The sequence below is a fragment of the Cyanistes caeruleus genome, chromosome 6 (assembly GCF_971803275.1).
Source record: "Cyanistes caeruleus chromosome 6, bCyaCae1.hap1.1, whole genome shotgun sequence".
Classification (NCBI taxonomy): Eukaryota; Metazoa; Chordata; class Aves; order Passeriformes; family Paridae; genus Cyanistes; species Cyanistes caeruleus.
In genome coordinates, this window is record NC_141706.1 from 21,722,375 (window position 1) to 21,750,011 (window position 27,637).

The 27,637-nt window shown below is 49.0% G+C and overlaps 2 protein-coding genes across 4 annotated transcripts in view; both read right to left on the reverse strand.

Annotated features, from left to right (window-relative positions):
* CD81 (CD81 molecule) overlaps positions 1-16,370 on the reverse strand; it is a 32,984-nt gene extending 16,614 nt beyond the window's left edge. Inside the window, exons 1-2 of the mRNA XM_023929015.2 lie at positions 16,226-16,370; positions 6,056-6,170 (exon numbers count right to left, since the gene is read on the reverse strand). Coding sequence (XP_023784783.1) covers positions 6,056-6,170; positions 16,226-16,291 — 181 coding nt within the window. The 5' untranslated portion in view covers positions 16,292-16,370. The remainder of the gene's footprint in view (positions 1-6,055; positions 6,171-16,225) is intronic.
* An 8,307-nt stretch (positions 16,371-24,677) lies between these two features.
* The window catches only part of TSPAN32 (tetraspanin 32), a 40,804-nt gene continuing 37,844 nt past the window's right edge, over positions 24,678-27,637 (reverse strand). For all 3 annotated transcript variants that reach the window (XM_086891716.1, XM_086891717.1, XM_023929013.2), the window contains one exon: positions 24,678-26,992. In XM_086891716.1, coding sequence (XP_086747842.1) covers positions 26,897-26,992 — 96 coding nt within the window. In that variant the 3' untranslated portion in view covers positions 24,678-26,896. The remainder of the gene's footprint in view (positions 26,993-27,637) is intronic.

Genomic DNA, 27,637 nt, shown 5'->3' on the forward strand with positions numbered 1-27,637 from the left:
CAGGGCAGGGTTGAGGCAGGAAAAAGATGACTGTGTGAGCCAGCCAGCAAAGCAGGGTCTCCCAGACATTTTTGTCCAGCTGCCTGGTGGAATTGGCCCAGCAGAGCTGGCAGTGCTTTCTTCAAAGTGGGGTGAGAGAGGGGGACTGGAAAAAGAGAGGGTTTGCTGGAAGATGACAAGTGGGAAGCCCCTCCATTCCTCTCCACCCCCTTTCCCAAGGAAAACATTGCTGCTCTGTAGCTGCTAATGACTTCCAGATGGAGCAACAGGGTCACAAAGCATGGAGAGCTCTCACGGGGAGATGAAAGCCTGGACATGCTGCCCTCATCTGCAAGAACAAGGCAGGAAACCAGGAGCACCCTTCTGTCAGAAAAATAGAGGGGTGGTGGGGAAAGCCCCAAAGAATGTCCTTTGCACACACTTGTATCCAAATCCACTCCACACAGATCCCACAGTCAGGTTTCTTCTCCTTTGCCTACCCAGGAAACACTGGAAGGAGGCTCAAATTCAGCACACCTGCAAAAGCCGGGAGGAAGTCTATGGCACAGCTCCAGGACTGGGATGGACAATGGTGGCACAGCACAGGAGAGACAGGCGGGAATGTGCTGGCCCATCCTCTGCTGCCCCAGCCTACAGCACTTCTGGGCATGTCTGTGTGCCCTGGGATTTCACCCACCAGAAGAGCACAAACCCCACTGGAGGATCCCTTGGAGGTTTAGCAAGTTTCAAACATGATGCAGGTTTTCTAAGGAAAACTGTCTAAGCTACAGCTTTGCTTGCTCTGAAGAGCAAGGAGCCACCTCTGGCTCCTTGACAGGTCAAGGGCAGCAAAGCCAATGGGAGGGGACAAAGGAAAACAACTACATTAGTTATACTTGGATAGATCTGAACCAAAATAACCTGATGCTACCAATGCATTTTTAAAGACATAACCAGTTTTAGTCTGCAGAGTAAATGAAGCTCAGGGGTTGGTCATGACCAAGGTAGAATGAATTACAATTAGATGGAAATTAAATGGAAATGCAATGAAATAACATGTTGTTTTCTTAATAGAAATTGAATTCTAATTCATTATTATTGAATTAATAAGAAGAATACAAAAAAAACAACAAACCCACCCTGTACTGTCAGATGCATGGTGTAAGCCAGAAAGGAAAGTACTAAAAAAGTGTTTTGCCTTAAAACTGCTATTTTAAAAATAATTCCAGTATTATTGAAGGAGTTGATCTGACAGTGATTAGAGGAAAATCTAGAACAAGTAAAACTCAGCCTTTTGGCTTTTTTTTCCTTTAAGGGACTAAATAATTAAATTGTCCTTAACTGTAAGTAAGTTTATTTCCAAGACAGAAAAATGCATGTACTTCTATTTTTGAAAATCCACATATATTATTTTTTAAATAATCCATTTTTCTCGGTGCGATTCAAGGCCAAATGTAAACCTTGGTTTCCACTGCCAAGCACGCAAGCCTGGCCACAGCTCGTGTGTCTGGTGGAAAATCTCCGACACAGGGAGCCTTGACAAAGTAGAGCACAAATGGGTTAGAGAAGAAACCAGTCCTGAACCAGCTGTGTGCATCCACAAGGATCCCTACAGCAACTCATGCTTGTCATCTTCCAGCAAAACAACTAAAGGTGGTTTTTGACTGGTGTTTATTACAAAACCTACAGACCAGGAGCCTCAGACTCTTCTCTAGCCCTTTCACAGCAAGTCTAGCAAAAGATGTGCTGTTGAATCTCACCCCACCATGTATGGGAGTTGGCACCATCACTAGAAGATGCCTAACATTTCCAGAGGGATGGGGGGCAAGGATGGGAGTGGGAACAGAAACCAAGAACTTCTCATTGCTCATGGTGGGTTCACAGCCTTTGTAGCATTGCTCATCTCTAGAGCCTTTGCAACACACTGGAGCTCTGCTGAGCCCCCTCTGCAATGAAAACCTCCCAGAAATCACTGCTTTTCATCCCAGGCAGTCCTGAAAAGGCTAATTAAGCTAAATTATCTAGAAAGGCTAATTAAGTTATGGATGCAAAGGATAGCTCCTCCACAAACCACTTACCCAACACAAGCCTGTGTGGGTGATAGGCTGGGAGGCTCTGCACTGCTGGCCACGTCTGGGACCCATGACAAGAGCGGCCAAGACATCCTCATGTGCTGTAAGGACAATGGGCAAAGCTGGGGAAAGCTCAGAGAAATGTCCCCATCCCTACCCTATGCACTGCCACTCTCTGCAAGGGTCAGATTTCCCCGAGCCCAAAATCTCATGACAGGACTTCCAAAACCCTCAAGACACCCATGAAAGCTTGCGAGCAGCTGCACTTCAACTCAGATATGTACTCATTTGTAAGAAAGACTTCAAAGCCTCCCTGTGCTTTCTGGCCCATTTATTCTAGACCAGCCTGCGTGAAAAGCAGCTTGAACTTGTTTCTAGGGCAGAAATCATTATCCTGAATTGTATTTGTTCCAAGGAGGATGGTGAAGACAGTCTGATTCACCTCGTAAGGAAGCCTGTGTTCCCGTTAGCCGATGTCCCTTGCACGCCTCAGAAGCACTCGCAGGCACATTCACCACCTTGGTCCAAGCCATTACTGCCCCCCACCTGCCTGACTGGCTTGGGAGCTGGATAAACATTACCTAGGGAACTCCCCCACCAAAAAAACCCTCCTGCCTTTCTGTTGGGACAGTGACACCCAGCAGGATGACAGGGAAAGGCAGCGGTGGCAGCAGCCTTGGTGGCCAGGTTTAATCCACCACTGTATGCCTGTCCAAAACTTCACACTCCTCTCCTGTGTCCACCATGCTCCAAGGGAGGAAACACTGCCCAGCAGAGGATTTACTAGTAAGACACACAAAACCTAGACAGAGGCAAAGCAAAGACCTTCCTCACCCCAAAAGCTACGTGGAAAACCGCACCCCAGCTCAGGACGCTTTTGCACTCTTTATCGTGGCTGGCCCCGCTCCCAGGGCCGAGCTAATTAGAGCCACAGGTCGTGCTGCCCTGTCACTTGCTGTGAGCAGCTGGAGGCAGATTTCCTATTTTGGTTTTGGCAGGAGAGAGTGAAGCCGAGACCATCCGGCTGCTGTGCTCCATTCCTTGCCGGGCAGCCTGAGGAAAAGCACAGGAAGGGCAGCAGCAGGAACCAGCACCCAGTGATGCTCCCAGCACACAGGCAGCCCAGCAAGGGGGAAGTGGGAAATCCTGGGGTGTGGATTTGAGGCAAAGAAGAGCTGAGGTTTTTGTTCCTGCCCTCCTCAAAGCATTTCATCCACAACAGCCATCTCCAGGCATCAAATCTTTGAAGGCTATAATAACCAAATCTTTGAAGGATAAGAACCTGGCTTTTTCCTCCCACTGTCATGCCATAAAGAAAGGGCAAAAGTAGTAAGTGCAGGGTCACTCCAAGAGCTCCAGGTGCTCTTAAAAACGGTTACACCACAGCACTAATTTATTGTTCCAATTTGTCCTGCTATCTGCAGAGTCCAGCTCAGCCTTCTATGGGCTCTCATAACACCCCGAATCACAGTTTTGTTGTTTGTTTGGTTTTTTACAATGGTACTTTATGTGTAGGATCAGTAAATATCTGAGAAGTGGTTAGCCAGTTGTTAGCAACTTATCAATGCCTCTAGCTATCCTGAAGGATGTTCTCAGCCTCGTGACCAACATCTTCCCAGCCTCCAGACAGACAAAGCATTCCAGACACAGTGTTATCCAAGAGCAAGAAAGGATTTTCATTTCTGAACTTCAAATAAAGCAAATCAATGCCTACCAGACCACAAGCCAAGCTCAGATAAGAACAAGTATTTTCCTTTATAGTTATGAAAGCATAGAACTAAGGTGCTCCAGCTATTCCCATCCCTGGTACTTCTTGGTCTTTACAGTGCTGAAGCAGTTAAAGCATTTGCTGGAGCATTGGAACCAGAGCCAAAATGGAAGTGTCAAAAGCCAGGACTGCAACAAGTGGTTAGGGGATCAGATGGTTTGCACGCCGTGCTGAGGAAAAGCCCAAGAACAAGGGCCTGTTTAATAACCTCCCAAGCCAGCCCACAAGGCAATTTGTGCATGCAGTGCCAGAGTGCTCAGGAGGAGGGGTAGTGCCTGTGGGAAACCCCAGCCCGCAGGAGCTGCTTCCTGGGGGCTGGAAAGGAGAGCAGGGGAACAGCTGCCTGTGCTCTGGGGGGCTGCTGTGATGGTCAGGTCTGGGAGCCAAGGGCAAGGACTGCTCCTCTCATCCTGCTGCAGCCTGAAGTATCATGCCTGGTACCTGTAGCTTCGCTGTTCCCCACAGCTTCTTTTTCCCACTTGGCCATTACCCTCAAATACGTTATTTTTCCTCTCTCATAACACTCAAACACCCTGGAAAAACAGTCTTTAACAAACACCTCCAGCTTTGGGGTAGGGGAAAGGACACAGAAAGAAACCAGGAGACACCAAATCCCTTCTTTCTTACTTCCCCCTTCTCGCTCACTACCCACCATATGATGGAAGTTTTCCTCCCTCAACAGTGTTTATTGCTTCCCCCTCTCCTGCAACGCCACAGCAAAGCCTGGCTGGCCTATAAAAGCCTCCTGACAAATCCTGGGACCAGCACCCTGTGCCAGACACCAAAAAGTCATTTGCAAAGTTAAAAAAAACAAAACAACAGAGCTCTGGAGGCCAAGCCCAAAGAGTTTCCCGTTCCCAAATGCAGGAACATTGTGTGCATGTGTATATTGCATGCCAGAGAAAAAAAAGGAGGGAGTATCAGTTGTAGGAGAGAGGAAAAATCGGGGGGGGGAGCAGAGGTGGGGGGGAAGCAAAAAGAAATCCCAGCCTTCAGACTCCAGAGGTCTGGCTGGGAGAGGCAGGAACTGAAAGAAATGCTCTGCTGTTATTACTGCATGGAAATAACAGCTGCCAGAAGGAATCCAGGCCAATCTGTTGCTGAATATAACTTTAAAAAGACAGCCAGCCTCAAATCATGGGCTGCTCACGGGTGTTGGAAAGTCAGTGTGGTGGTGGGACCCACAGTGCTTCCCCAATGCCTTCTGAACAACAAAGGCCATGGACAAAGACAAAATTAGGGTGGAAGAGTAAAAGATGGTCAACAGGCAGGAGGGAAGGACTCCGCTCTATGTTCTGCCCCAGGTTTGGGGAGAAAATATTAACTAGGTGGGTATTGGTTCTTAGCCCCCCAAAAGGAGAGGTTTGAAGTGGTTACTGGAGAGAGTTTAACTTCTTGTGATCTCCCTTTTCTGTTCTTAAAAATGAGATCTACTAAGGGGAAATGCTGCAAATAGAGTTCTGGGTATAAGGTAGGAGAGACAGCAAGGGAGAAAACCCCACAGCTATTTACAGCAGGAGTATCTTCTGTAACCAGAGACAGCCAGGGAGAGGGCTCAGGCATACTGTTTCATAGGCAAGCAGGGAAATGCAAAGGAAAACCCTTTCCAGAAAGTAATTTTAGCTACAGGTGAGAACAGGACATGGGATCAGATGATGTTCCCAGCCCCGGCAGCTTGTGCTCCAAGCCAGCTTCTGACTGGCAGCCAGCCCCTCCTACAAACTGCTCCCCCTTGTCTGTGGGGGATCACTGGAGAACAGGGGAAAACCAGGGGGCATGCTGTCAAGTTAACAAAAGTCATGCTAAGCTTAACCGTAGTGCGCGGAGGCTCCACCTGCCCCTCCTGGAGAACACGAGTCACACGCGCACCAAGCTTCGCTCCCTGCTGCCAGGCTCTCTGTCGGCTGCTTTTACGTCCCTTTGGATAGGAAACAAAACACACTTCCAAGAAGTACCCCCTCTTCCCAAATGTGCTCTGGAGAAAACCCACTACATCACAACACGTCTCTTTGCATTTTTAGCTGATGTGGATTTGGACTCTGCGCTTGGGCCGCAGCCAACATTTAGGGAAGGCTTTGGCTGGCACAGCAGGGGATATTTTGGAGAGTACAAGGGCAGCAGGAGGTGTTCTTGTATCTCCTTGGTGCTCACCTGGAGCTTTCTGCCCGGCCCTTGGGCAGCCTACCCTGGGGCACAAGAGCCAAGCAGCAATGCCAGCATCCCCACAGCCACTCACCGACGTAGAAGGTGTTGGGGGCCTGCTTGTCCCCCAGCTGCAGGTACAGGATATTCGTTGTCTGCGAGTCATGGCGGAGCCACAGGGCCACTCCCAGGATGATGCCTCCGGCCAGCTGGGGAGAAAACAGAGGGAAGCAAGGGTTATCCACTGTTCCAGCCACATCGGAGCCAGACCAGCAGTTTTTAGCCAGGAGCAGAAGACTTGCTTTTCATCTTCCCACAAATATACGAGAACATCTTTTCTAACCCTGCAACATGCTTTGTGCCCCGTAGATCTGGAGCCATGTGATCTTCCCGGCTTTATCAGAAGACTCCTCATTCTGGGGATGTGCGAAGCCCTTTCCAGTTCCTGAAGGAGATTTCTTTCCCAAAAAGTATTTATTATGCTTTATTATTATTTTCAGTGGAAGGCTCTGCCTTACCCAAGCAGGAGATGTGCCACTAAGGTTTTCAGGAGAACTTTTCAACAGAAGATAGGACCAGTCCCAGTTACTCCTTTTCCAGTGGGCTGTTATCACCTCATTTCACTTCTCTGTGACACAAACAGAAAGTGGGGGAACTGTCCATTTTTCCCCTCTGTCCCCAAGTTTTGCATGCACACTACTTCCCATCCAGGGTCAGGCTTCCAGTCGAACACACCTAGTGTCCCTCAGGCACACAGAGCTTTCCTTAATGTCCTAATACAAGAACTGAAGCAGAGCAAGGCCTGGGGTCAGGCCAAAGCATCACCACACCACTTTTGGGGGCCTCCAGGCCAAGACTGGTGCCTTGCCCACGCTGTAGAGCATCAGAAGAGCAGCACACCCACACCCACGTGTGCACATGCAGGAGTGACCAGGGCAAGGACAAAAACACACTCCAGATGTGGGAGGAGATGTTCTGCGCATGGGACATCAACTCAGCCACTGGGGTATTTATGTACAAACAGTAGGAAGTTTTATGACTGACTTCCTCACAGTTTTCTCTTTCAGGGAGGGGCTGGGAATGGCCATGGAAGCTGGGAGCAGATATGGGGCACTACAGCAGGGAAGGTGTCACTGAGAGGAACTCAAAGTAGAGCTTTTCCAGCAGGACTCACTGCATCCTCTGTGACATCCCCCTTCCACTTAAAAAGCATGAGAGAGAGGGAAAAAATATAAACATCTGGGAAAAAAACCAAACCTTTAAGAATTTCAATATCACTGCTGTGAAATGTTGAAGACACCTGTTCAAAAGCCAATTTAATTTTGAACATCCTAAGTCCTTGAAGCCATTCATCTTAAAAAAGGGAAGAAAACTATCAAGGAGTATAGAAGTGGAAACACGCTTTTCTAAAAGAGTCTGAATCAGGTCAGCTACAGGCATGACAGGTAGCTGTCATAGAAAGTCACATAAAAAATTTTTAAAAAGCATGGCATTTTCAGTAAAGGTGCAAGGTCTCCAGTTGTACAAGCACAACAGGGAACACAGGAGGACTGGGATCTGCAAGACAGGCTGTCGATGGGAGCCTGGCTTTACCCCTTGGGAGCTCAGCTAGTGGTTTCCTCCTTGCTCATTTCTACAAATCCCAGCCACAAGATTTTTCCAGGATTGCCACTGAAGCTGGGGCAAACCCACACCATTTCCAAACTCACAGGACAAACTGCTCTCAGGGCTTTTCCACTATCAGAGGGAGAAAATCCCCACCAGCTCCAGGAAAGGAAGAGAAATCTTTGATTTTCCCCAGTCTGCCACCAAAGTAATCGGATTTTAACACTTCTGCCACAGAAACCAATGCAACTTCCCCGCTGGGACAGTCCCTCATCCCTCCTGCACTGGGGCCAGCCTGAGGTTCTCCAAACACTGGCTATGGAGAAAAGTCACGAAAGCCGGTCTGTGCTCAAGTCCAGCTCCAAATAAGGCAGGTTGTGGCTTCACACGAAGTTACCCAAATCCAGCCTGGCGTGGCTCGTTCATTGTCTGAGGGCATAACAAAGTTTGTGTTTTTACTCTCAGAGGAGAGAGTATGTCCCCAAATTAATCCATGCTGCTCGAAGTAAAGCTCTCTTGGTGGTAGCTGCTAGGAGAGAAGTGATCCCGAGGAAGGTCTGGATTTCTGTGCTGGCTGGAAGAGGTAAAGAAAAAAGGCTGCAGCCTTTTTTGTTTTGGTTTTCTCCCTGCAAGGCCACATTGCTATGCCCTGACATGCTGCCCTCCACACTCAGCAGTGCCACCGCAGCATGCCCTCCCACCCGTGGCTGCCACCAGCAGCTCCTTCCCAACCAAATTTGCCTTAAAATGCCTGACAGAACTGAAAGCAGATTGCAAGTGGTCCTCAGGATATTTTTTAATAATTTGGGAACATCAGCTAGAGGCATGGAGCCTCTTCTAATGCACCAAACCCACCCCAGCAGTGAGATCTGCCTAAAACAGCCAGCTGAACCAACTCCAGATGTTCCTGGTTTCATCCTGAATGCACCCCAGGAACATCACATATCCCTCCCACACCGCCTGACTCCATTTGCATTTTTAACAGAGCATGGAAGACCTCTGAATGGAAGCTTTAATCCAATAGCAGCTGGATTTCTTAAGAGAAAATGACATTCACTTACTAATGAAAACAGGGTTTGAGCTACAATGAATAACTTTTTCCATGAAAACCATACATCCTCCCACCACCAAGAAGCCCAAAGCAGAATTAAGGCTCTTTCTTCCCAGAGCAAAGAAAACAAGAGGGAGAAAACATTGTCAACTTGCCACAGTAACTGTGCCTTCCGCTGTACCTTTCTTGGGATAATCTCATTTTTAATAGAACAACTTGTTCCAGATAAAAGCTTGATATTTTCTCCCCCTTCCATCCTACAACTGCTGTTTGCCAACACAAGAGCCTGAAGAGCTCCAGCCACTGATGGCAGCGTCACGCTCGTCTCTAGGCTGCACATCCTCATACATATCACAGGTTTCTTCAGCTGTGGATATCTCTAATCTCACACAGGTTATCCCACTGATCCTTGTGCTCCCAGCTTGTCAGACAGCAGTGTTGCAGAGCCTGGGGCCATCACTTGTGCTACACTCCGAGTGCCCAGCACAGCTCTCCATTTAAATTTTTGGGGACTGCAATAATCTGAAAGCTGCAACTTCAGCAATGCCAGCAGTTTGTCGGACTTTGACCTGCTTTCCAAAAGCCAAGCTGCCCAGCCTGCTGTTTTGCTGCCAGCACCATGGGACTCAAAGAAGGCACATCAGTGGTGCTCCCCAGGATGGGGCTGGCCCCAGAGCTCATGCCCTGAGCAGCTTCCTGGCACAGCAGAGGTGGTGCTGCAGGCTCCGACGTTTCCTCTTTACTGCTATTTTCCAGCTTCCAGAGATTTATTGCTTCTTCCACAGACAGCTAGACTTTTCCAGCTGGATCCTGCCTGCTCAAGACTTGCTTTTTCAGGAATGCTGCTCCTGCTTGACACAGCGGGGGAAAGTTCCCATCGAATGCTGCCTAGGGGCAGGAAAAGGCAGACCCTGTGTCCCCAAGAGGTGATGGGATGGTATCCCACATGAGGAGGTATCACCAGATGAGCACTATGATGAAAGCAGGTGTGCAGTCCTGGTTTGCTGCCCAATCCATGGTGCACATAGTGAGGCTCCTCCCCAGACAGAGCCTCACCAATGGACATGCTGTTCACTCTAAAATTTCCAGATCCAGCTGTGGGGCAACAGAACAAACCCATTTTTCACAGCTTAGTCACTCCTCTCCGCAAGACATTCTTATGAATTTAGGGTGCAAGGAATGACCCCCTTCCCCTTTTAAGGTCATGTACCCCACTTCTGAGCTGCCCCCACCTTAACCTGTTGCTCCCCAAAACTCACATATGCCAGGATGTGCATCACCTCCCCCCCAGTCCCTTCCACTGCCCCCAGTCTTTTTCCTCCTGCTCCCTTCCCTCCACCTTTGTCTGAAACAGAGTTCCTGGAAGGGAGGAGGAGAAGAAAGAAGTTCTGGCTATGGGGCAGCTTGCTGGGCATGCCAAAGCAAAGCAGGTAGACATCCTGTGGCTCAAGTCAGTGGAGGAGGGAAGTGGAGCTGCCAGCAGTTTCACCGTGCTCTATTTTAGCAGTGCCACTTCCCACTGCCACGGCTGGTCCTGCCTCCAGGTCGTGTTTCCCAACCTGTGAGAGCCTAAGGGCCGGGAGAGGCTCTCCTCTTGCTGGAAAAATGCTGCCAGCAGAACACACGCCACGATGCCTGGGAAATACCACAGCTACTAACAAGAAGCAGGATGCTGCCAGGAAAGCTTAATGAATTTGAGCTGGTTTATGATTAAGGTAGATGACTGGAGATTTTTAACAGAGATAACTGTAGATTTTTCTCATGCTGCAGAGGTCTGCAATTTCCCTTACACCACCTGGAAGCAGAGCCCTTGGTGAGGGCAGCACCCAGACCCCACCCCAAAAGCCCAACCAGGGCTCCCCATGGCTCCTCTCCAGCACAACCTGCAAAGCAGCTGAGATGGAGTAACAATGAATCCTCTTCCTTTCAGGTGTGGGGAACCAGGATGCAGAAAAGCAAAGTGGCTAGCCAAGATCGAAATACCTTCCCATGCAAGAAGCCCTTCATGCAGCCAGGAATGAACTGCTAATTTGGGGTTGAATGCTTTGCTTCCAGGTAATCTGTGGGTCTCTAGGTGAAGCGGCATGAGTAGAGAAAAAGCAGGGAGATAGAGACTCATCACTTGATGGAAACTACCTTTGGAAGGGCAGTACAAGCCCCTGCAAGATCTGTGCTAGCACATTACAGGTCCTGCACTACCAGCCTGAGGACGGAGGCAGGCAAAAGAGGGACACATGGAATGTGCCCAGGTAGCACCACTCCTTCCCACAGCCTGCACCTGGCCTCCTGGAAAGCTGAAAAATAATTTCTTTTCTACTGCAACAGCTACACCTCATGGAACTGCTGAAAGGGCCTGGGGTGCAGCAAAGGGCTGACAGGTGAATGGTGGCCCAGGAACCTGGGAACTTGGGTTCAACGCTGAGACCATTTCCATGCTACAACGTCAAGTCTTCACACCAAAAAGTCACTCGAAATTTCAAGGTGAGATGTGCTAGAGGTCACTGCTGTGCTGCATGTCGGTGGGCTGTGGGATGCCCTGGAGCCCCTTGGGAGGCTGTAAGCAGGGGAAAGGACTTCAATAAGACACAGAGTTGCAGTTTGACAGGCACACAACAAAAGGTTATCTCAGCAGGGGCACTCACAGGCAGGAGCAGCGGATAGGACCCTGTGACAGCACAAGCAAGGCACTTCTGCCGCCTTCCACATCCATGCTGCTCCACGGCCACTAAAGGTCAGCCTGAAAGTTTGCAGGCAAGGCCTGCCCAGGAACTGCAGGAAAGGCACTTGGGAAGAGCACCAAGCCCTGCAGGCAGGAGGAGGAGAGCAGCCTGCAGCCCTGCTCTGCTCCCAGCAGCACACCTTCCAGCACGGCTATTAATAGAGCTGCCAGCCAGAGCAAATTCTCCACTGGTGCCTATAGTTACCAGCCCTACAACACTGCAGAGCTTTTCAAAACAAGCTCCAGAGGAACAGTCCCGGAGGAGCAGCATGCCAGAGGCCAAATAAAGCTTGATGGATGGGAGGAGAACGGGAATCCAGCACCAAAATCCTATGATGTGGAGCACCGTGCCCACAGGCTGCTCCCAGCCTGATCCCTGCTGCAGACAGAAGTAGCACTTCCCAGGGTTTGACTGCCCTCAGCAGAGAAGAAAACAATTTGAGATATTGCTTTTAAATTAATTTGGCCCCATACGTAAGCATTTAACTACAACAGTGATACAACTGCTTTCCCTTCTTATTAGGGCAGTGAAAGGCACTTCCACAGTGCAGGATCAAAGTGCTTCTCACTGTTAATGCTCTTGCAGAAGACAAGTATTACAGTGGCTGATAGGAGAATAATGTGAGGAAAACAGAGCAATCCCCATTCCAGCCAGCAGCGCTCCCTCCTTTCAGCTGCAGCCCCCCCATTAAGTGCAGTCAGGTACCCCCATAGGGCAGGGTGCACCCATCTCTTCAAGAAACCTTCTGCACACAGAGACTTCAGGAGAGGTTTTGCAGGTGATGGAAAGACTGTGTTCACTTGACAGAGTGCTCTAAAACATTCCAGAGAGACATCAGCAACATAACTTGAGTGTAGGCACTGAGCCTGCTAAGGAAACCTCTCCCTTGCCCTTCAAAGACAGGTATTAAGTAGCTGCAGGGTCAAACACACATGGAAATTTGCGGGCCTGTACGTTGTCCCAGGATACCACACAAAATCTGTGGAAGAAGATGCTGGGCCAGCATGAGGTCCTTGCTGCTCGCCAGGCTCTCTGCAATTCCCAGGAAGACCAGCAGCACAACCAGCCAGGCACTACCACCAGTGCTTCTGGAGCAGTGCTCAGCCCCCGCCTGCACCCAACAAAATGATGTGCTACTTTGTTAGTCCTGTGTTTCAGGGCTACAGGAGCCATGAGAGCTCCCATTCTTCCTTTAAAGCTGCGAGCAGTGGCACCGAGCCAGCCTCCTCACCACCATGGGAGGGTCATGGGGCAGCCACCACAGAGCTGCCACCTCCCCACAGTGTCACCTCGCATCACCAACACCAGGTACCTCTGCGCAGGCTTTGCAGACTCCAGGGGACAGTTAACAGATCTTCCAGTGTTGCACAAGAAAACAGGCAGCTCCTCTGCCTCTTTCCCTTTCAGTCACCCCTGCCAAGACAGACTCTCACTTCCACCTTCCCTCTGTGGCTGCCCTTCCTTCCCTTTGCACCCAGACTGTACGACACCCCCTCAACACACAGAAGAGTTAGACAGTGCCTGGAAAATGGCATTAGGAGCAAGCTCTTCCTTTTAATTAGACACCTCTCTGCTAGGGCAGCCAGTGGTGCTCTCGACCTGGAAAGCTGCCATGGGCTGTATTAGCTAATAAGCTTGAGCAATCCTTCTCCAAGCAAGTCAATTCCTCCTTGGTTATGTTTAATTATATTTTAAAATAGCTCGCTGGCTTCCTTTGGCCTCCCCAGGGACTCTTTGCAGCGGTGGTCAGTTCAGCCCCACACACTGAGCTTTGCTATCGGGTTTGGAAAATTCAGGAGAGCAGTCAAAGCCCAGCCACCTTCTAGGGATGGGATGGAGAAGCAGCTCCAGCTGCCAGATGCCCAGCCCTGCTTGGGCTGCCCATCACACCAGGCAAACTGCCCAGAGCTACTGCTCCCTCTCACAGTGCAGAGCATCCACTCACCACCAGACACCCCAAGGTTTCAGGAGATCTTGGCAGCACAGAAAAACTTTTGTCTTTCCAGCCCTGTGTTTTGCTAACCAGGTGAAGCCCCCAGGTGCTGACCATGGCCTCCTCTATTACTTTAGTAGGTGGGTGCCACTGTGAAACACGTGGGGGCCCTCTCTCCTGGGACAGGCACTCGTTTGTACATCTGGTCCATGCAGCATCCACTACTCCATCAAGAGCCACCTTGGACCAAGCACAATCTTGGAATTTTCTTCAAGAATGCATGCACAAAGGAGAAGCAATCCCAAATACCTCAAAATATAAAATAAAACTGAAACATACAATGAATGAGGAGCTGGCAGCAGGGTCACCTTTTCCTTTCTCAACACAGCTGTCTTGTGAAATTCCCCCTGTGCCGCCAGGGGAAGGCAGGGGGAGGAGGCCGGAGGGGTGTTAGTTTATTTACACTGCAGCAGGATAGCAGGGCTACATAAAAAAGTTATTAGAATAACTAAAGCTGAGAATTGCTTCCTTCTTCCTCTTGGGCACTAGAGCAAGCTCCTGTGCAGCACAGCATGGTGCCTGCCAAACTTTGGGCTCTGCCTCTGGCTTGTTTTCACCAATAGCACCCAGCCTCAGCTGCGCACAAGGCAAATCATAAGCAAATAAACACGGGGAGCCCATCAGCCCTTGCCTAACAACCGGCTGGCAGGAATAAAGGGCTGCAGGTGCCCTGTCTCACACCTCCCTGCGGTCAGAGGTGGTTTCCCAACACAGCCGGCCTGCAGCAAGGGTGCCCAGCACCATATTCTGTCCTTAAAATGCCACCTGGTGAACAGGACCATGGCACTTTGCTGTTAACCACAGTATCCCTCCCCAGCTGGGGGGGCTGGGTTGGCAGCTAACCTGCCTTTGTGGTAAACCTAAAATTCCCCTCAACTACTACTTTAAAAAACGACACAAAAGGGCTTGTAAACGCCAGGATCTGGTATTCAACCACCATTCAGCTGGCCAGCCTCACAGAAAGCATTGTTTAGCTCTAATGAAGTCCAGGCTCCCAGCCTGCACAGGAGGCAGTGCGAGGGGACTAGCAAGTCCAGCACTGGGAGCTGTTTTGGGGAGCCAGTGGGTCCCAGCTCACAGACATCTCTCCTGGAGAGGAACTGAAGCATCTACCCCCCACTCACAGGGAGTGCCCTCCAAAAGGGCAGGGCAAGGCACCAGAAAGTTGCAACAGGGAAATTATACAGATTGTCAATTCCTCTTGCAAGAAAAATGCCCATTTATAAAAGATCAGCTCTTTTGCAAGACTTTGAGGTGAACAACTGATCTCTCAACTGCTGAGAAGTGCAGAGCCCCCAGCATCCTTCCTGCCACCCAGGAGACCCTTCCTCCTCCCTCGCAAGCACAGCCGGCAGCTTCTTCGACAAGAATGGCAGGAAATCGGGAGCAGAAGGCAAGAAAAAAACCTGGGATAACTCGGAAGGAACAATATTTCACAGACAACCGTACCCGCCTCCATCCGGCCATTTTAAGGGTGGAGGAAAAGGTTAAAAAAAACCACCCCAGAACTGTCCTTCATTCACGCAGCCGGCAACACATCAGGTATCAATTAACGCCGTTGTGAGCAGAGCTTGCCACCTCCCCCGGTCAGCATTACCCCAGAAACAAGGCGAACAGGCCTCAAGTGAGCACCCACTGGGTTAAGGCCGACCCCTCCCGAGGATGGGGACGCCAAAGAGCCGCCCCAGGCACCCCCAGGGAGGAGCCAGCAGGCAGAGGCTCCAGCCGGGCAGCGCAACTCCAGGTGCCAAAGCAGGGATTGCTCTGGAAGCCATCGGGCCCCTTCCCACTTCTCCAGCCCCTCTTGCTGCTGTAAGCAAGCACTGAGAAAAAAAACAACAAAACAACAAATGCTCGACAACAGAGCGGGATGTCAGACAAGGGGCACAGGGCATTGGAGAAGGGGCATCCAAGCGGTGCCTTGCCTGGCAGGGTGGGGCTGGACTCACTCCCAAGACAAAAAAGCACTCCGTGGAACGGAAACCAGAGTATTTAAAGCACGAAACCAGCAGCCTGCTCGGGCATATCTCGCTGCCCCCGAGCGCAGGAGCAGGGAGAGAGGGACTCCTGCCAGCCAACCCCGGGCTGCCGGAGGCTGTTTCTAACCGGGACAAACCCGGTTTGCAGGGAAACCGGGATACGCCGCTTTTTGCTAAATTACCCGCACGTCTGGACGGATTATTTCACGAGAAACTTTCTCAGGAAAGGCAGCCTGGATAGAATTTGCATCCTAAAATAACTTCCCCGGCGCGGGGCCGGTCCCGGCTCTGCCGCCAGCTGCGGGGCGGGGGGCGCGGAGCCAGCCCCAAATCGCCCGGATCTGCCGAACGCCCCCTCCTCTGCGGCGGCCGGCAGGGCCGGCGCCTCCCCTCCCCTCCCCTCCCCTCCTCCTCCTCCTCCTCTCCCTCCGCCTGGCAGCATCCCTGCGTCCCTCCCTCCTTCCCTGCCGGCCGGGGAGCGCCGCTTTCCCCAGCGCAGACCCACAGCGAGAGGGGCTGCGGGAGCCCCCCGGCTCTGCCCCCCGCCTTTCCGCCCATAAACATCCGCAGCGGCTGGACGCGAGCATCTGAAAGGTCCTCTCCAACCTCAAACCATCCTAGGATTCTACCTCCCTCTCTGCATATCTATCTAAAAAACAGACATAAATAGATATACACGTACAATTACATACATACGCATGCACTGAAATGAAAAAGCAAAGTATAATCAGCCCCTCTGCCCTCAAAAAAAAAAAAAGAAAAAGATGCAGTCCCCAAGGCACATCCCAGACAACAAATCTCAATGCTGGGGGGCAAGAAGGAGGCTAAACCCAGGCTCAGGCAGACGAGCCATATTGCAGCCCTCTTATTTAAAGGCTGGGGGGCTCAGACCCCGCCCCCCGCACCCTGCGCTCACCCAGAAGATGAAGTTGAAGACGAAAAGGAGGTATTTGATGCACTTCGTGCAGCCCTCCACTCCCATGGCGACGGCTTTCCCAAATCTGTGCTGCCTGCTAGAGCGGGGCGGCGGCTGCAGCAGAAAACCCGCCCCGCTCCCCGCCCCCGAGCCCCGCCCTTGGACACGCCCCGGGACACGCCCCGGACACGCCCCGGACACGCCCAGGGACACGCCCTGGACACGCCCCAGGGCTGGGGGCTGCCACATATAGCCCCCCTTGCCTTCCCCAAACTGGGGCTCGGTTGCTTTTCACTTTCTTGTCTTTTCTCCCTTCTTGTGTTTTCTCCCTTCTTGTCTTTTTTTTTTTTCCTTTTTCTTCCCCACTTTTCCCATTTCCTATTTTTTCCTAACTCCTCTTTTCCTTTTTGCTTCCCCCCTATTTTTTCTATTATCCACCTTTTTAATTTTTTCTTTTTTCTTCCTCTTTTGAATTTTCTCTTCCCTCCTTTCCCCCTTATTTAATTCTTCCCTTCCCCATCTTCCCTTTTTCCTTTCCTCCCTTTTTCTTTTTTCCTCCTCTTTCTTACATCTTCATGCATTTTTTTCTCATCTCTTCTCCCCATTTTTCTTTTTTCCTCCTTTTTATATGTGTTCTTATTAATTTCTTTGTTTTCCCCTTCTTCTTGCTCTCTGGGAGCAGCTCACAACAAAGTTTCCTACACACAGGTAGGAGCCACGGGGCAGGTGTTGGGAAGCTTTAGGAGCACCACCGCCCAGACACGAGCACCATCCCTTAAATCTCACTGCCACCTCCTAAACGTCATCCGGGGGTGCAGGGAGAAACCTCTGTGAATAGGTTGCAGGAGATTTTGTATTTCTATACAGAAAAGTTGGAGGGTGCATTCAGGAGGGGATTCCCCCTCCCCCTTCAAAAAATAAGAGCAAAGGGCTTTTGTGTTAAAACTATCAGTTTGAATTCAGAGTATTTCCTCGTTTCCCCTTCTAGTTTTATCTCTAAATCTGCTCTGCTGAACACTTTTTGTCTAAGCTAGTGGTTTCAGTACTGCAAGCAATTGCATCAAGTAGAACCACTCAAGATGTTTTCCCTTGGTTACTGGGTAACAAGAGCATCAGGGGGGCTTCAGAGCTGCCCACCGAAGAGATTCCCTCTTTTTTTCTTCTTTTTTTTTCATTTCTTTTTTTCCTTCCCCACTGTTTCCATCTCCTTTTCTTCCTCTAACTCCTCCTTTCCTTTTTTCCTCTTTTTCCCCCCAAAAAGTAAAGAAAAAAGGGTCACACATATCAATAGGCTTGGGAATTTTAGTTAACCCACTCCCCTCTCAAAGCTACACAGTAGAAACATGATGAAATTTCCCAAGCTTTTGGCTGAGATCCACTTCGACTCACTCGCTCATCCTTAGAAATACAAATTTTTCTCACCCCATGTTACCCTTCCAGGAAGCTCATTCACCTCTCCAGGGGCAGGGTAGTAGGTGACACAACCAGAGCAGAGGAGGACAGCTGGAAAAGGCATCAGTGAGCAGCTCCAGCCAAGGTCGGCACCTCACCGAGCTAAATCTGAACCTGGCCGCAGCCCACAGCGCCGTATGTGGAAACCTGCCCTCTTCCTGCCTGGGCACTTCCCGCCAGTGAAGGGTTTCAGGGAGCAGCTTCTGAGCCAAGTATTTTCACACTCTGATAGAGTCTTCCCAGCCATGCATCCAATAGTCAGGAGTGAGCTCTTAGCTGTCACACATTTCCTACAACCGTATGTTGAAATCAAGTCAGCTTCCTCCAAAATCATCCTATTACCCTCAGGGATGAGTTGGTCCAGGGCTCTGTCATGCTCACCAAAACTTTCTGTGCCCCTCAGCAACAGCCCATGCACGACATGGCAGCGGGGACCAGGAATGAATAGAAGTTGGCCCCGTTCCCTAATTACTCATGCTGAGTATGTCCCCGATTGTGGGCTTGCCATGGATTCATAACCCCTTTGTCTCTAAGCCACATTCACTCACCCAGACTTACCAACAAAGCCGGAGGTTCACCAGGCTATTTATGCATGTAACTGCTGTCCTGAATTATCAGCATGACCCATCTGGTTACGGCAATAGCTGTAATCCTGTGTGCCTCATCAATCCAAGTGATAATGGCAGGATCCCAAAGCTGCTCACATGCCACATCACAGCACCCCACAGCATCTTCTTTTCTGCACCTCTGTTTTTTACAGCTATAAGTAGTACAACAATCCCCCCTACCCAAGGGAAAAAACAAAAGTGGAGGTTAAAAACAGGAGAATATATGAACATGCACTTATATGTAAGAAGCCTCTTGTGCAGTTAGGCAGCTGTTCCCAGAAAATCTCGGAGATGCTGCTTGGAGAGTCTGTGAGTGGGAGAGGAAGGAACCAGCAGCAGGGAGGCCTTCAGCAGCAGCAGCCCCACCACCTAGAAGGGAAAATGACTCTCAAATCAGCTTTTGTGCACTGGAGAGCAGGCAACCCCAGCTGCAATCACTGGCACAAGGCTGGCGTTGAAACTGCTTCCAGGGAGCTTAGGGTTGCTTTTTTTGCGTGTTGTTTCCCCCACCCCATGGCTTTTCTTTTCTTGCTTTCTGCCCTTTTTCCTCCTATGTTGAGTAGTGAAGGAAAATGGAAAAAAAAAAAAAAAAACCTTTTTGTATCCTCCAAAAATTGTATTAGGCAACAATTTGGTTTGGAGCCAACAGAGTTCTGTTTCTGGGACCTTCCTTCAGGTTTTGTTGGAGCACGTGTTGCTCAGGGACAGCTGTGGCAGGGGCAGCAGGGGCACAGTCTCACCATCAGCCAGAAGCTCCCAGTTACAGCCTAAAGCCTGCTGGGTTTGAACTGGCCATGCCAACAAAGTCTTCTCCAAAAGTTGGAAGTGGAAAAGTATTCCAAGCTTTGTCTTTCCTTGTTGTTATTTCAAGCAGCTCAGCTGGGTATATTTGAAAACTTTGGCCTTTAGGTACAGGAAGAAAGATGCCACCACCAAAGCACAGTGACAAGATAACATATACTGTTTCCCAGGACTATGTGTGATTTCAGGTGTTGTGTACTCATTTCTCATGTTTCGTATACTCATTTCTCACACTGCATTACTTGCTGTGCAGCCCATGAAGTACCACAACTATCTTCCCAAGCCTCTCAGTGGCTTTACCAGGTCTTTATCAATAAGTAAAGCTAATTCGCAAAAACGCAGTTCGTGTCTGGGTGTCACATGCCAGTACTGAGTGTGAGTGCTATGAATAGGGCTGATGACTTCCCTCTTCAGGAGGAAAAGCTGGTTTGAGTGCTCAGGGTGTGCAGTCATTCACAGAGCAGCCAGCTGCAGGCAGGGCTGTAAGGAAGCTACCTACCTCCCCCCAAGCCTTTCATCCGTGACACAGAAAAAAAAATAAGCTCTAAAAATGTTTTTTATTAAAGCCCCCAAACCCCAAATTAAAAAAAAATAAACCCATCCCTAAGCAGCTATTTGAAAGTGCTTCTGCAACTGGGTTTGCAGGCAGAGCAAAGCAATTGAGAGTGGAGGCACTTGCAGTGTTTTTTTCTGCCTGTTTGGCTTGGGTTGTTGGGGTTTTTTGCGAACCTGTTTACAAAAGCCAGTGTCATGCCTGTGGGTTTTGGCACCTCTGGGTATGACTCACCAGGGTCCGTTAGAGCAGATGCTGCCTCCCAGTCCAAGTTTAGCAGAACATCCATTACCAGGGGGATTCAGCAAACCCAACCCCTGGGACTTTGAGCCTGATTATCCCAGAGAGATGCCCACCTGCTTTCCAGCAGCTTCCCCTTAAAAACCCTTTTGCTTTATAAAAAGTGAGGGAGGGGGATGAGGGGAGAGGACAGACATGCATCCTCCCCGGCTCTCACACGGGCCTGAAGAGCTGGCAACCACGATGTGAATTGATTACCATCAAGGCAGGCTCTAAACACCTACTGACCAGGGTCTCCAGAAGATTTGGGAGTGCAGATGGGAATCCCTTATCCACTGGGGACCACAGCTGATGTCATACTCTGGCTGCAAGCTTTGGCTTTGCATAGCAATCCCCCTGACCTCCTCAGCCAGCTCAAAACTGATGGATATGCCACGGGAAAAAAACACACATCATCTTGCTGGTGAGGTCCTAGATAGCTTTTAACCACTACTTCTTATTTTTGTTGCAAAATACAACAGGAAGAGCCTGAATTTCCAATTTAGCTCTGGTGGTAAAAAAAAAAAAAACAACCAAACAAACAAACAAATAGCAGCATCACCAAAGATCTTTAAATAGGACATTTTGGAGATGCATGATAAGAAACTCAGAAAGTTGTTCTGTGGGAGGCTAATAGTCCCAGCACACAGGGGTAACTTCCTTGGCAGCACCCAACACCCCACAATGCTGCTTTTCAAGGAAGAGACTTGAGCAAAGGCAAACTGCAGTGTATGTACTGGCCTATGGCCTATGGAGCTCCAACACCTCAGGAGAGACCCATCTACACCCCTGGGGAGCCAGCCAATACCTTCACTCTGAGTAGAAAAAAACAGCATGAGAAATCTAATCCCCATGTCTAAATGGACATTTTCAGAATACCTTTTCTGTGCCCTAGAAGGAGTGGATGGTACCAGCTTATCCAAAAATCCCCATGCTCATCTCTGCAAGCTGAGTTGAAGCACTGTGACAATGTGGGGGGTTGCACTTGCCTTGCAGCCTCAGGGGAGAGGGATGCAGCAAGCAGAGACCTGTAGCTGAGCTTGAAGTTTCTGTTTCTAATAAACCAAACAAATGGTTCCCATCTGCCTGGCCTGTCTCACTGCCATCTTTAAATATTTATATCAATGTATCTATGGTGATAGGTCAGGTTATATAAGTGGGGGGGAAGGACAGCATCAGCTCCTGCTGGAGCTCCAGACGAGGGAGAGACAACCCAAGCAGGCTTCCCATCCAAGCAGGCACTCTCTTTTCTCAGCTCACGAGCCCAGAAAGTGAACATTAATTTTTCTCAGGGCATCAGAGAAGGCTGGACCACAGCTGGGCTGAGCTGTGCTTTGGGAGGTGCTATGTGGGAGAGCAAGAGCCCAGCCCATCAATGCAGAGAGCTCTTATTGTATAATCAATGTATAATTCATTAGTAGGTGAATAAAGACTGGAATAGTTTATTGCTGATGTAACAGGGCTAAAAAGAAACCAAGCACATCCCTGCTGCACACAGGGGTTAGACAATAGCACATAGTGATGCTGAGGGGAGACTGGGGGATTCTGTCTTGGGATAATACAAACACAACCCAGCTAGCTGAATTCCAGTGACTCCAGGGTGAGCAGCGCAGGGATAGGCATCTTCCTGGCAAGAAATCCTGGGAAGGACCTTTCTTCTTTGCTTGCTTGAGTCCAAGGGAATAGCAACTAGAAGACAGCAGGGCTTTAGCTGTTGGTGGGCATCTCCAGGCTAGTCTGAGCTTATTTCTCCCAAGATGTGCCACTTCCTTGCAAGCTGAACAAACACCACATACCAGGTGGTGTACTTCCAGGTAAAGCAGTGCAATTTTTCCCCCTTGACCCTCCTGGCAGGGGTAGATATGCAGTTTGCCTCCAGGTAATAAATAAATCTGTTTGATGGACCCTCAAATGCCAGGGGATGAAGGTAGCAGTACTTTTGTGCTGGGGGTGAGAGGGATGGCATGGTGGGGAGTGGAGTGGGTTCACCAGCAGGCTTGCAGTCAGTCATGGGTTTAACAGCTCCAGCCAAAAGCTGCAAAACACATACGGCCTGTGTTTCCCAAAACAGCCTCCAAGCCTTCTCCAGAGCTCTCCCTCTTCACTCTGAGGCTCTTTCCCACTGTCACACACACTGTTACATCTTTCAGTGGACAGTTTTGATTCTTGCTGCCAGTTGCTCATTCTCCAAGGAGAGGAACTACATAGTCAAGAAATATATCACTTTTCTCCCCAGCTGCGTTTCACTAACAGAGAGAGCTGCAATCACACTTCATGTGAAAGTTGCAGGATGTGTGTGATCTGTGTATTCACAGCAGCTTCTGACCACACCTGCTTTCAGCTGTGCTGGCCGAGATCTGTGTGGGGCATCTTCCACCTCTGGCTGCATTTCTAGGGGAGAATTATAGCCAGCTGCTTTCTCAAAAGCATTATTTCTGCACCTGGTTAGAAAAACATGTGTCTATCAACTATTACTTCCAAAAATATTTTGTGTGTCGGCAGCTTATAAACACAGCTTTAGCTTGGCAGGATTTGGCTTCCTTACACTCCAGCACTGCAAGGGTCCACCCAGATTTGCCGTCTTCTAAGGCTTTGGAAGGACACACTCAGCAGTGTCTTCTCTAGGAGCATGCTGCAGGCTTCAATCCAAGCTGCATAGTGAAGGGGTTGTTGCAGGAGGAAGTTGTATTTCAAGGACAGTAGGAACTCACAAACACATGGCCAAAAGGGCAGGAAATAGCAAACCAGTTTGGAGTCAAGACAGCACACCACAAGGATGAAGGATTCTCACTCTCCTCACCACCAAATCCCGGTAGAGAGTTACCTGTATTATTTAACCTGTGCTATCCACAAGTGCTCTAAGCATCATCCACTGCCATCAGAGCAGACACTGGGAAAGCTCCTCTGGCTCATAAGCAAGCTGAGGTCAGTCCAGCCATGAGCATATGGTGAGCCCATGTAGGGCCTTGATGAAATTTAATGGCCCTGTTGGCAGAGCAGTGCATGGGCAGTGAAAGGTGGAGAGCAGCACAAAAGGTGCTTGCTGCTGCCATGGGCCAATGTACCCCAGCCCAACAGGCTTATAAGTAGTCCCAAAGGTGGCCACACAGACCAGAGAAACCTGCCCATATACTGGTCCCTCTTGTTGTGTCCTCAGATAGAGATGAGGGGTTGTCTAAAGTAAAAGGAAAAAGGTAACTCATGAGCAGAAGCTAACACATGCTCAGAGAGAGGCAGACTGCAAATGCCCAGATGACCTTAGTGGAAATAACTGATAATTGGCAAAACTTAACTGACAAGTAGCTGGAGCCAATTCACAACTAAATATTTGTACCTTTGGTCTGAAAATTCTATTTTTTTTCCTCCCATATAGGCCTACATAAATAGGATTTCTTTCCTAGCAGAGTGTGAGTGTTGACATGCTTATAACAAAAAGCTTCCTCTAGAGCAAGCCCCAGGAAGGCTCGCCACTCTGCAGGTGTTTCCTAGTCTGGCTGCTGGCTTGCATCCCCAATGCTCATGCTCTTCTCAGCACTGTGTAAATCTTGGCACCACTTATCAATAAGTTCCTGGGGCTTTACTCTGGTTGCACAAGAGCTGTAATTTGCCCCTAGCCAGCAGAAAATTAGGGACTAGTAAGTGCAAAAGCATTCATTGTAGGACAGGGATTTTTTGTTAGCAGAGGTGTAAAAACACTGTGTAACACTCGCCCACCCTGCAGGTTCCATCCAGCCATCCCTTGGTGCTGCCACTTCTACGACCGTGAATAAAATGTTAACACTGCACATTTCTGTAATGGGTTTGTAAAAATCAAGAAGCTGAAGGTATCTGCTTTTCTGCTCCTGAAAATCACAGCAGGATCTCATGGCAGGGTGGCAGGAGCCCCTGCTGCCACACACAACACAAACTCTGGGAGAAGACTCTGTCCAACTGGGCATGGCTCTGTCACCTCCTTGAAGGCGCTGCTCCTTGCAGGGGAGCTCCAGCAGCCAGTGAAATGGGAATAAAGCTCACAGGACTGACAGTGGCTGGACACAGTCTTCTCACAGAGCTTGTGCTGTGTGTAGAAGCAGGGGCTCCTGCTGCCCTGTGATGAGATCCCTCTAATTTTCAGGAGCAGAAAAGCAGCTAACTTCATCATATATATGCTAGTCCTGTCTATACATTAAAAACTCTACATTAAAAACTGACCTAGGAAGGTGGAGCACCTAAAACTTCAGCAGTCCTGGTGGTGATGCTTTAACAGAGATGTTTAACAAGTACAATGTTGATGAGGCTTGAGTAGGTAACTCACACCAATGCCATTGACTCCACCAATTTGTCTATGATGTTTTTTGACATGGTAGAGTATCAGCAGTTAACCAGCCAATGCAGAGCAGTGTGTGAGACCTCTACCTCATCCTTAAAAAGCTGAAACCATAGACATTTCTTCCATATAAATACTCTGCTTGTTACAGCTTAAACATGTCCTTAAGCACTTCTCCTGCCTCTGCTTGCATTGCTCCCTGAGAGGTACCTGTCTGCTGTCCCATCAGCTGGCTGAGGATGGAATGAGGCTGAGGAGCTGCTCCTTTTCCCCCAGAGGACCAATGTCATCCTCTCCCTCCAGCACACTGCTGGGACAAACAAGCACAGGTGCCTGGGGAATATATCTTCCCAGCACCGAAAGAAGTACTGAGTCCACCCACCATGATGTAAACCCCAAGCAATGCAGGCAGCTTCATGCACGGCACAAAAAAGAGGAGGAATGATGGCCTTCTGCAAGAAATTAATGTTTATTGAAGCAACCATGAGTCATATGAGCTGCCTGAGGAATAACAATAGCAGTGGCCTGACAGGAGCAGCTGGAGCTCACCAGGGAGATTGATATCTGGAAAGAGACAATATATGTGATGATACATAGATGATACATATAGAACATACAAGTGAATACTCCCCCACTAGAAAGTGCATATGCTGGGAAGTGCATATGACACCCAATTCCCTGCCAGACTGAGGTGTGTTGGTGGTTGCCAGGAGGTAGCTTGAATATTACACTGGGACAGTTCTTGCTTCCAGTGAAGTCAACAGTGAAGCTCTGCTGGTTCCACAGGCATGGAATGAGAAGTGACAGCTCTCCCTCAGCCCTCCACAACACAACTCTTTCCAGTGCAGTGTATTTTCAGCCCAGGTTAAAAAGCCAGCCAGGTGCTGCAGGGTGTACTGCTGTTCTTGTACATGCAGCAGCCCCTGCCTGTGGGCCAGGACTGAACATCAGCACAGGGTTGTCCATGTTTATCTCAGCAAACAATTGCCACTTACCATTTTTCATGCCTAAAAGCCACTATGTATTAGAGGCATGAAAGCTGTTGCTGGTTCAACAGACATTTCACAGGGCTGTGTAATTTACAGCAGGTGCTACATATATTGCAATGATTGGTTTCAGCTCAGAAGCAGCTCTGCCTCCTCAACATGAGGGCAAAGCATGCCAGGGAGCTGTTGTTTCAGCTAGACTGACAGCCTTTTACAAATTCTGTTTATTAATGATAAGGTGATGTAAAAAGGACGTGGAGTTGGACATTGTGTTGTTTAACCTGGCTGGAGATCTGTCCTGCTCTCTTATAGATTTAAACTTCTGTTTGTGTGTGTAATATCAAAGTCCTTTTACCACAGGAGCACAGTGGGTTAGGAAAGCCTGATAAACATAGAGCTGGGCTGGAAGTCACAGAATCACACAATCATCCAGGTTGGAAAAGACCTTGGAGATCACCAAGTCCAACCTATAACCTAACACACCTTATCAACTAAACCATGCCACTGAGTGCCACATCCAATCTTTTTTTAAACACCTCCAGAGACGGTGACTCCACCACCTCCCTGGGCAGCCCATTCCAATGCCCAATCACATTTTCTGTGAAGAATTTGTCTCTAATGTCTAGCCTAAACTTCCCCTGGCACAGCTTAAGACTGTGTCCTCTCATCCTGTCACTGGTTGCCTGGAAGAAGAGACCGACCACCACCTGGCTACAAACTCCTTTCAGAGAGTTGTAGAGAGGAATAAGATCACCCCAAGGCTCCTTTTTTCCAGGCTAAATAACCTCAGCTCCCTCAGCCACTCCACGAGAGGCTTGTGTTCTAGACCCCTCACCATCCTTCTGGCCCTTCCCTGGAGATTTTTGAGCATCTCAACATCCTTCCTAAATTGAGGGGCCCAGAATTAGACGCAACACTCAAGGTGCAGCTTAACAAGCACCTGTGAAATCAGCATGGCATCAAGACTTAGGAGGCTGACTAAATCCTAAGGAAAAAAAAAAAAAAAAAAAAAAGTTGAATTGCCTTAGCAAGGAGGAATAAAAGAGAAATATGTCCTTCTGTTGGTCAGTTGTTTCAAAGTTCATTCACTTTCTTCTGACTTTTTTGTTGTGATATCTACCAAAAGTTCTATAAATCCGGTAATGGTTGAAAATGGGAAAACTAGCTGACAGTCATTGGATGCCTATGTACCCCCAGCATGATCAGAAACATGCCCAAAGTTAATCATTGCAAGTGTCCAGGCTGGGAGAGCACATTTCCATCAGTGGTGACATACTCCCTGTCATTTATTTACTGATAGTGCAACATTGATCCTGGGCTGCGATCCAAAGCCATCTTGATAGAAACACTGCATCTTTGAGGGTCACAGGGAACTGCTCAGATGACAGCACGACAGAAGTTTGGTTTAATGCTGTGATTTCTGCTGGGCTTTTCTCTCCATTTGGTTGTAAAGATCTCTTTGTGTCCTTCTTGTGGAGCCACAGCCTGTACATCTCCCATCGAGGGAATCTGCATCTCTCAATGCAATCTGAGCCCAGAAATAGTGCAGGAAAGGGAAATGTGTGACACACATCCCACCACCTGACCCCACGCAATACCTTCCCAGGGCATTTTGTGGGTGACTTCAGACATCTTCCTGTGCCAAGAGCTGGCTCTGCCTGGTAGGGATGCCCAGGCACCAGGTTTCTACCTCTCCCGTAGGATATATTTGCCTTTCCGGTACAGGTTGCTGCTGAAGTGGATGGAGAACCAGAGGAATGAAGTTAGGATCATCCCATAAACCTAAAAGGAAATAAATGAGACAGGCATACAATTAAGTGTGTAACTGATTATGATGCTCCATCTGTGCAAATAAGCAGTCATAAATATTGCCTGTTGTCGCATTTTTCTGAAGAGAGCTGGTTTTCAGTGAAGTGGTGAACACCATTTCTGACATGGGAGTTAAAAAACAAAAGCAACACATGGTTAAAACATCTGATTGGAATTAGCACAGCACAGCTCAAACCTAGCCCTAAAAATACCAAGAAATAAGATGAAACCAGGAAATTTCAATTCCTGCCACAGACAGGAATACAAACAAACATACCTCTCTCATAATAATATCCTTTTGTAAAGGTACCATAGGGAGAAAAAACCACAACACTCATGTCTTGTTTGAAGTAAAAATCCCAAACAAACAAACAAACAAGCCCCTAAACCAACCCCAAACAGTTATGAATGCAGAGGACAGTGTATTTCCTCACCATTGTCATACTCTGCCTGGTGTATCACACATCAGGATTAACACATCCAAGGCAACATATCCAAGGTAAGGCTGCTGTGGGAAGGATAATGAGGCCTGTAACAATGTGCTCTTTCCTCTATGTATGCCCTAATGTGCTAGTGCCTTTGCTTGCAGCTTGATCTGGGGATGTGTGTGCATTGTTG